The sequence below is a fragment of the Oncorhynchus kisutch genome, unplaced genomic scaffold (genome assembly GCF_002021735.2).
Source record: "Oncorhynchus kisutch isolate 150728-3 unplaced genomic scaffold, Okis_V2 scaffold3269, whole genome shotgun sequence".
Lineage (NCBI taxonomy): Eukaryota > Metazoa > Chordata > Actinopteri > Salmoniformes > Salmonidae > Oncorhynchus > Oncorhynchus kisutch.
The window spans coordinates 6,942-16,660 of record NW_022265214.1 but is presented as its reverse complement, the minus strand read 5'-3'; the positions used below and the strand labels follow the sequence as shown (position 1 = coordinate 16,660).

General features: G+C 45.8%; 2 protein-coding genes across 2 annotated transcripts; both read left to right on the top strand.

Annotated features, from left to right (window-relative positions):
* The first annotated feature begins 7,658 nt into the window (after nucleotides 1–7,658).
* LOC109877020 (histone H4) lies at nucleotides 7,659–8,089 on the top strand. The gene has a single exon (XM_031820350.1). The coding sequence runs from the start codon at nucleotides 7,659–7,661 to the stop codon at nucleotides 7,968–7,970; it is 312 nt and encodes a 103-aa protein (XP_031676210.1). The 3' UTR covers nucleotides 7,971–8,089.
* A 399-nt stretch (nucleotides 8,090–8,488) lies between these two features.
* LOC116371469 (histone H2B-like) lies at nucleotides 8,489–8,822 on the top strand (the record flags this gene model as incomplete). The annotated part of the gene is made up of 1 exon (XM_031820351.1): nucleotides 8,489–8,822. A coding segment is annotated over exon 1 (303 nt), but the record flags the coding sequence as incomplete, so codon positions are not given.
* Between the last annotated feature and the right edge of the window lie 897 nt (nucleotides 8,823–9,719).

The following is a 9,719-nucleotide window of genomic DNA, read 5'->3' as shown; positions in this document are numbered from 1 at the left end:
TCGGAGCTCCGTGGTGCTGAAAAGGACAGCGCCCCTGGCCATTTGCCAAAGCCTATTTCCCGTTGGAGGGATCCCTTGACATGCTATAGGCACAGTTCAGTAACACCCCTCATCCAACAGACGACCCCCTCCTGTATTGGGTCCCAGAATCATCCACTTGATTCCCCGACCACCAACCATTCTGGGGTGATTGGTGTAAAATGTTGGTCGTCGAGATAAAGTTCTATAGGCTACATGGGGTAATGGCATCTGGAGCTTTTTTTTTGGAGCTACCTACACCAGTAGGAGAGCTTACAGATAAAGAGTGCACTAGGCTAGAGAGAAAAGTAGCATTCCGTTTTTCATAAGTAGGTCAATGTAACTTACCCTCTTTTGATACTTGGAGAACATACATTCACATTGATGTCCAAATCTGCAAGAGACAAACCAGCAGAAAATCAGCAGGTGAACAAATGGTTAAGTGAATATGATTTTAAGAGCAGTCAAATGAAGTAATAGTGACATAGATTGTAAGACTGAAATCTACCATGTGAACATTGCATTGTGGCTTTAGAAGAGCATGTATTTGTAGATGAATGACAGATTAGGTTTTGGTGACAAGTAACTGTAATAATTTGAGGTACTCTACATGAGCAGTGTTTGCCTATTGATGAATCTGTTGGTAGTTAATGTTTGATTTTGAACCACGTACTTGTTGTGACATTGCATCAGGTTGAGGGAGAAATGCTCTGTGTGGCCCTTGTGAGTGGCACTTCTGATCCAGCATGTGGTGTTAAGATCCCTCCCTATGTGGCTTGAATGATGAGCCAGTGTGGCTAAATGACTTGTGGTCCAGTGGGTGGCGGTGAAATGCTCCCGATCTATTGACTTGACCTATCCTTTGACAATTGTTCACTTGGAGATGATTCGTCTTCTTCGCGTGTCCTCTTCATGAGCACTTCTGCTGTCTTCCTTCCTGTCTTGCCATGTGTGTTTTTGTTAGATATCACCGGGCACATTCCTAACGTGGAGGTCGTTTGCATAGCTCATGTCATGTGATATATAACGTATTGTATTGTAAGGTATGTTAGTCTACGGACTGTCTGACATGGCTCGTTCCATATAGTGATGTATTCCAATTCCATTTGGGGTGTATTGTGTGGAATGTTGGAACAATGGTCGATCTTACTTGTTAGACTTGACTGTGCTGTTGGAGCTAGTAACACAAATTCTGCTAACCAGGTGTATTATATCTCTCTAGTCACCCCCAAAACAAAATCTTTCTTTGGCCGCCTCTCCTTCCTTCCAGTTCTCTGCTGCCAATGACTGGAAGGAAGTAGAAAAATCTGTGAAACTGAAACACTTATCTCCCTCACTAGCTTTAAGCACCAACTGTCAGAGCAGCTCACAGATTATTACTGCACCTGTACACAGCCCACCTATAATTTAGGCCAAACACTACCTCTTTTCCCTACTGTAAATTATGATGAATTAATTAGCTCCTTTGCACCCCATTATTTTTATTGCTACTTTGGACATTTCTTCCATTTGCAAATCTACCATTCCAGTGTTTGACTTGCTATATTGTATTTACTTTGCCACCATGGCCTTTTTTTGACCTTTACCTCCCTTATCTCACCTCATTTGCTCACATGGTATATAGACTTGTTTATACTCTATTATTGACTGTATGTTTGTTTTACTCCATGTGTAAGTCTGTGTCGTTGTATGTGTCAAACTGCTTTGCTTTATCTTGGCTAGGTCGCAATTGTAAATGAGAAGTTGTTCTCAACTTGCCTACCTGGTTAAATAAAGGTGAAATAAAAAAATAAATAAAAAAATGTGTCTATTTGATTAGGATTAGGACTTTTCCTCTATGTGTCGCACTTCCATTTCCACTGTCATTTATGCTGCAGGCTAATTACTACCAATGTCATTGTGGTCCAAGTTCAACTCCTAGCCTATAGGGTGTGGTAACAGGCCCTCTGTTATTTGTTGTTGTACTCTGCATGTGAAGTATCTGCACTGTAGCCTATAGAGGAACTAAGCCCTTGATAATAGGGGAACGCAAGCAGTTGAAGGGAACAAGTGGCAGAGTCTAACCTGCTGTTGAACACAAACTCCCAGTCCTATGATGTTGCTCTGTGAAGGAGGTTAGCTTTTCAGCATTCAATTCATGGCAGCCTTCTTCTCCCTGGTTGATTTGTGAATGTGAGTGATTCGAGAATGTTTGGCTTTGGTATCCAAGGTGTTTGAGATTGTTGAGGACCAGTGTTCCGAGGGGCTGACTGTGACATCATAAAGCGGAATGTAGTTAGTGTGCTGTTTGAGGGATTCCAATTCAGTCCGTTGCGGCCTTCCAGGCAGCGCAGTTGTGCTTCAAGTGTGCTCTCTGTGTGATGACTTGTTGTGCGCCTACACGGACGGAGTACAGCTACGAACGGAGGTGACATTTGGGGTAAGCCTAAGCCTTTTCGTAACCTTAACCTATTTCTTCTAACTTGCTATGCTTTGTGCTTTGATGACACTAGCTGCATCCCAGCTAGTTGAACGCTTGTTCAGAGCCACCTCCATATTTCAGTCAAAAAGGCACAATTGTTCCATTTGTACACGCCCCTTTCCCACAGTGTTCCCTGCTCTCGAGTCCCTACAGACCGTGGTTCGATTCCAGGCTGTATCACCACCGGCCGTGATTGTAAATAAGAGTTTGTTCTTAACTGACTTGAGTCGTTTCAATAACGCTCTCTATATGTGATTAGATGTATGCCTAGAGTAGAAGAGGGGAAAAATACAGTAGCAGTAATGAGTGATAGTAATGATATAGGGCAAAAAGTGGCGAAAATGGTCACTATGTAGCTAAGAACAACTGACTTTGAAAGGTTGAGAGGGGTTGAGAGGGGAAAAGTTTTACCGTGGAGCACGGAGGCCATCTAGTGGTTAAACGCGGGTACTGTCAGCGTGTGAGCACGTCATAGTTGCTCCCTATTGGTATTTGATCTTCAGGCCAGTGTTTCCCAAACTCGGTCCTCGGGTCCCCAAGTGGGGCACGTTGTGTTTTTTCGAATCCAATTGCTCTTGGAATGTAACATGCTAGAGTATGTCTTTTCCTTTGTGAAAATGGCCATTCAATCATTTCTGGGCCATGTGACATTCCTCGATGGTCCAAAAAATCCATGTTTTGATCCGATCATTACAACGTTAGCTGTGTGCACCCCATAATTCGTGCGACTGACTAAGCTATTGAAAGTCAAATGATATATCTCTGTCCAGCGCAAGTGAAAGGTGGTCGAAAAAAAGTGGTACCAACGTTTTGGTTGAAGGTACAGGAAATGTTGTAGGCCACCCAATTAGACGTGATATTATTAAGTCGCCCTTTTGTGCTTGTTTGTGTGAGTGCATAGGTAAGTTGTTTCGATATGGTGGAATAAATGGAGAAATGAAAGGAATGTATTTAGTGGGATGAATTCAGTGTGCGATTGAATATTCCAATGCCATACCCATTGTTAGTCCTTTAGACTAGATCCGAGATCCCTTAAGAGAATGAAGAGAAAAGGTATCAGGACGGCAGGAATCAATAGATGTAATCATCAAGGGCTTGCAAAAGAGCTGTTACGAAACAGGACACAAGCAGCCGGGATGATTGCACTATTAGTAGTTGACCAATTACAAAATAGCAATCAGCAATGCGGGCAGGTACGTGTTGATTGCTGTATTGGCTTCGTAAATAGGCTTCATAAGGAACTAAATGGCTCAGCACATGACACCTTCACAGTGGAGAATATTTGATACTACTGACTTCCGTTGAGTCGAGTCGTGTGTCCTTGACGTGATTTGAAGTCGACTTCTGATGTGGGATTTAGTTCATTTTTAAAAGAAGATTTGCTGAGGAATCGAAATGATAAGACAAAGTAAAGGCCCTAAATACAGGCTGCCAGTTAAATGCAGCAATGACACGGCTAAAGTGTGTAATTGCCGGACCAAAGAGCAGGAATTGTCTGCTGTTGCATCTTCACTCATGAGACAGGTAATAGCGGAGCTCCGTGGTGCTGAAAAGGACAGCGCCCCTGGCCATTTGCCAAAGCCTATTTCCCGTTGGAGGGATTCTTGACATGCTATAGGCACAGTTCAGTACACCCCTCATCCAACAGACAGACCCCCTCCTGTAATTGGTCCCAGAATCATCCACTTGATTCCCGACCACCAACCGATTCTCGGGGTGCATTGGTGTAAAATGTGGTCGTCGAGATAAAGTTCTATAGGCTACATGGGGTAATGGCATCTGGAGCTTTTTTTTGGAGCTACCTACACCAGTAGGAGAGCTTACAGATAAAGAGTGCACTAGGCTAGAGAGAAAAGTAGCATTCCGTTTTTCATAAAGTAGGTCAATGTAACTTACCCTCTTTTGATACTTGAGAAACATACATTCACATCATGTCCAAATCTGCAAGAGACAAACCAGCAGAAAATCAGCAGGTGAACAAAAGGGTTAAGTGAATATGATTTAAGAGCAGTCAAATGAAGTAATAGTGACATAGATTGTAAGAACTGAAATCTACCATGTGAACATTGCATTGTGGCTTTAGAAGAGCATGTATTTGTAGATGAATGACAGATTAGGTTTGGTGACAAAGTAACTGTATAATTTGAGGTACTCTACATGAGCATGTGTTTGCCTATTTGATGATCTGTTGGTAGTTAATGTTTGATTTTGACCACGTACTTGTTGTGACAATTGCATCAGGTTGAGGGAGAAATGCTCTGTGTGGCCATTGTGAGTGGCACTTCTGATCCAGCAGGTGGTGTTAAGATCCCTCCCTATGTGGCTTGAATGATGAGCCAGTGTTGGCTAAATGACTTGTGGTCCAGTGGGTGGCGGTGAAATGCCTCCCTATCTATATGACTTGACCTATTCCTTTGACATTGTTCACTTGGAGATGATTCCGGTCTTCTTCGTGTCCTCTTCATGAGCACTTCTGCATGTCTTCCTTCCTGTCTTGCCATGTGTGTTTTTGTTAGATATCACTGGGCACATTCCTAACGTGGAGGTCGTTTGCATAGCTCATGTCATGTGGATATATAAAGTATTGTATTGTAAGGTATGTTAGTCTACGGACTGTCTGACATGGCTCGTCCATATATTGATGTATTCCAATTCCATTTGGGTGTATTGTGTGGAATGTTGGAACATGGTTCGATCTTACTTGTTAGACTTGACTGTGCTGTTGGAGCTAGTAACACAAGCATTTCTGCTAAACAGGTGTATGTATATCTCTCTAGTCACCCCCAAAACCAAATCTTTCTTTGGCCGCCTCTCCTTCCTTCCAGTTCTCTGCTGCCAATGACTGGAAGGAAGTAGAAAAATCTGTGAAACTGGAAACACTTATCTCCCTCACTAGCTTTAAGCATCAACTGTCAGAGCAGCTCACAGATTACTGCACCTGTACATAGCCCACCTATAATTTAGGCCAAACAACTACCTCTTTCCCTACTGTATTTAATGAATGAATTAATTTAGCTCCTTTGCACCCCATTATTTTTATTGCTACTTTGGACATTTCTTCCATTTGCAAATCTACCATTCCAGTGTTTGACTTGCTATATTGTATTTACTTTGCCACCATGGCCTTTTTTTGACCTTTACCTCCCTTATCTCACCTCATTTGCTCACATGGTATATAGACTTGTTTATACTGTATTATTGACTGTATGTTTGTTTTACTCCATGTGTAAGTCTGTGTCGTTGTTTGTGTCAAACTGCTTTGCTTTATCTTGGCTAGGTCGCAATTGTAAATGAGAAGTTGTTCTCAACTTGCCTACCTGGTTAAATAAAGGTGAAATAAAAAAATAAATAAAAAAATGTGTCTATTTGATTAGGATTAGGACTTTTCCTCTATGTGTCGCACTTCCATTTCCACTGTCATTTATGCTGCAGGCTAATTACTACCAATGTCATTGTGGTCCAAGTTCAACTCCTAGCCTATAGGGTGTGGTAACAGGCCCTCTGTTATTTGTTGTTGTACTTTGCATGTGAAGTATCTGCACTGTAGCCTATAGAGGAACTAAGCCCTTGATAATAGGGGAACGCAAGCAGTTGAAGGGAACAAGTGACAGAGTCTAACCTGCTGTTGAACACAAACTCCCAGGCCTATGATGTTGCTCTGTGAAGGAGGTTAGCTTTTCAGCATTCAATTCATGGCAGCCTTCTTCTCCCTGGTTGATTTGTGAATGTGAGTGATTCGAGAATGTTTGGCTTTGGTATCCAAGGTGTTTGAGATTGTTGAGGACCAGTGTTCCGAGGGGCTGACTGTGACATCATAAAGCGGAATGTAGTTAGTGTGCTGTTTGAGGGATTCCAATTCAGTCCGTTGCGGCCTTCCAGGCAGCGCAGTTGTGCTTCAAGTGTGCTCTCTGTGTGATGACTTGTTGTGCGCCTACACGAACGGAGGTGACATTTGGGGTAAGCCTAAGCCTTTTCGTAACCTTAACCTATTTCTTCTAACTTGCTATGCTTTGTGCTTTGATGACACTAGCTGCATCCCAGCTAGTTGAACGCTTGTCAGTCGTTCTCCTAAAAGGCAACCTCTGTTGCTCGATGTACTATGTACCGAGGGCCGGCAGCCACTAAGTACAGGTAAGAGACAATTATGGCAACAATAAGTTGTAAGATGAAACCTAGTCACATCTGAGATGTGAATCAACTGCACTGATTGATAAATCGCCAGTATGTGTCCTTGGGCCTCATTTGTCCCCTTTGAAATGACCTGTTGAGATCATTCGATGCAACATCTGAGGCTATCTGGCCTATAAAGGATCCACCTCATACCACTATTTCCATAATATAAGGCTATGTTATTGGTTTTTGAAAAAAGTACCATACAATATTTGCACATCCCTATCACCTCTGTACGCATAGGAAAACGATCCCTTTATTGTGTGTGTGTGTTGGGTGGGTGTCTGAGGAATGTTTTACAGCGTTTCAGCTTGCAGAGGTGTCACCACCCTTCCCATGGCCACCTGGATCCTGTCTTGGGAAGAAAAAGAAGAATGATGTTATTACATGGCCTTAAAGAGCTACATGACTGCTGAGGTGACATTACGGACCCCTTAGGATTTGTGGCGTTCCTTGTGTATTTGTTTCCCGTATATGTTCCACTTCGTTTCTCCTTTGTACTTGTGACACTATTTGAGGTTTTAACGCCTATCTCTATTAGGTGTGACTGGCAACTGCAGTGGGTTGAATCCTACTAGTTCAGTGTTTCCCAACTCCAGGCAGGGGTAGAGTAGCCATTTTTGTTGTAGCGCTGGAGAGGCACAGCTGATTGAAAGAGTTGAATCAGGTGCAACAACAACAACAACAACAACAACAACAAGAACAACACCAATCAATGTGAAGAGTGGGACACAGATTAGTAGTGGATCCCCCAGTTGTCACAGTTGGGCCTTGTGTTCAACATAGCTCAGTATTTGAGTGTGTTTCCCGCGCATGTAAGTAGCTTTCATTTCTTCTTCCTCCATAGTTCCCTAGAACGAACGCCCTCCCCTTTGCAGCAGAGGCCAGGCAAAAGCGCGCGCTTTCTGTGCCACTGGCTTCAATCAGGTCCACCAAACGCAGATAATAAGAGCACCAAGTCCCAAAAATTGCGTCATTCATTCACTTGAACTCAGCTAGCGAACACACGATGTCTGGAAGAGGTAAAGGCGGCAAGGGACTCGGAAAAGGAGGCGCCAAGCGTCACCGTAAGGTTCTCCGCGATAACATCCAGGGAATCACCAAGCCCGCCATTCGCCGTCTGGCTCGCCGTGGCGGCGTGAAGCGTATCTCCGGCCTGATCTACGAGGAGACCCGCGGTGTCCTGAAGGTGTTCCTTGAGAACGTGATCCGTGACGCCGTCACCTACACCGAGCACGCCAAGAGGAAGACCGTTACGGCCATGGACGTGGTCTACGCTCTGAAACGCCAGTGGAGCACCCTATACAGTTTCGGCGGTTAAACGCACTCTTTTCGGAACGTCAACATCCCGACTTGAACCCAAAGGCTCTTTTAAGAGCCACCCACATCCGCTTCAAAAGGGCCAAATCCATTGTAGGAAACCATGAGCCACTCTTGAGTGGACGGGGAGGGAGTGTTCATGACAGGAGGCTATGTTCAGTGCAGGCTTTGCGTACAGTCGTATTACGAGACACCTGAAATAAAGAGACCACGCCTGGGAAATCCCCACCAAGTCCAAAAAGGGGTGCCGTATGTCTGGCCATTGCATGGATCTTTTTTTGAAACACACCATTCCCCACCAGTGACAGAGCATAGGCTATGGAATAAGGGGGGGGGGACAGGTCTTTGTTAGGGAAGCAAGCCTCTGAGTGGAAGGCTCTTATGCGCGCTCAGCTCCACTGGGCAAATGGCAGGGGCGCCTATGAGAAAGCAGGGGTGTGTCCACGGCCGGCGAATTAGCTTAGCTTCGTCTTCAGACGGAAAGGGCTCTCCACCCCCTCATTCGTTTGTGAGAAGCAACGAGACATCAGCATCATCCCCGAGCCAGCTCATGCCCGAGCCAGCAAAGTCCGCGCCCAAGAAGGGCTCCAAGAAAGCCGTCACCAAGACCGCAGGGAAAGGCGGCAAGAAACGCCGAAAGTCGAGGAAGGAGAGCTACGCCATTTACGTGTACAAAGTCCTGAAGCAGGTCCACCCCGATACCGGCATCTCCTCCAAGGCCATGGGAATCATGAACTCGTTCGTGAACGACATCTTCGAGCGTATCGCCGGAGAGTCGTCTCGCCTGGCCCACTACAACAAGCGTTCCACCATCACCTCCAGGGAGATCCAGACCGCAGTGCGCCTGCTGCTCCCCGGCCGCGCCGGCCAAGGCACCCAAGAAGAAGGCAGCAGCCAAGCCCAAGAAAGCGGGACCCAGCGTAGGCGAGCTCATCGTCAAGGCGGTGTCCGCCTCCAAGGAGAGGAGCGGCGTGTCCCTGGCCGCGCTCAAGAAGTCTCTGGCGGCAGGCGGCTACGACGTGGAGAAGAACAACTCCCGTGTCAAGATCGCCGTCAAGAGCCTCGTCACCAAGGGCACCCTGGTCCAGACCAAGGGCACCGGTGCCTCCGGCTCCTTCAAGCTCAACAAGAAGGCCGTCGAGGCAAAGAAGCCCGCCAAGAAAGCCGCAGCCCCCAAAGCTAAGAAGGTGGCCGCCAAGAAGCCCGCCGCCGCCAAGAAGCCCAAGAAGGTAGCAGCCAAGAAGGCCGTGGCCGCAAAGAAGTCCCCCAAGAAGGCCAAGAAGCCCGCTACACCCAAAAAGGCCGCCAAGAGCCCAAAGAAGGTGAAGAAGCCCGCCGCAGCGGCCAAGAAAGCGGCCAAGAGCCCCAAGAAGGCTACCAAGGCAGTGAAGCCCAAAGCCGCCAAGCCCAAGGCAGCCAAGGCCAAGAAGGCAGCCCCCAAGAAGAAGTAAACCTATTCCAAACAGTGTTCTTTCTACTCGACACATGTTGTTACCACAAAAGGCTCTTTTAAGAGCCACCCACCTCTTTCCATAAAAGCGCATGTCATTCCATGTACGTCCTACCTACCTACCTACCTACCTACCTACCTACCTACCTGTGGTGCAAAAGATATGAAATGAATGACTTTTACGCACCACATGTTCGAGTGGCTAAATGGCTTTACATTTGTCACTCAAGAGTGCAGCACCCTCACCAGTCAACATTGGTGTGATATGTGTTAGAATTCGCATGTCACATTGATCCTGAT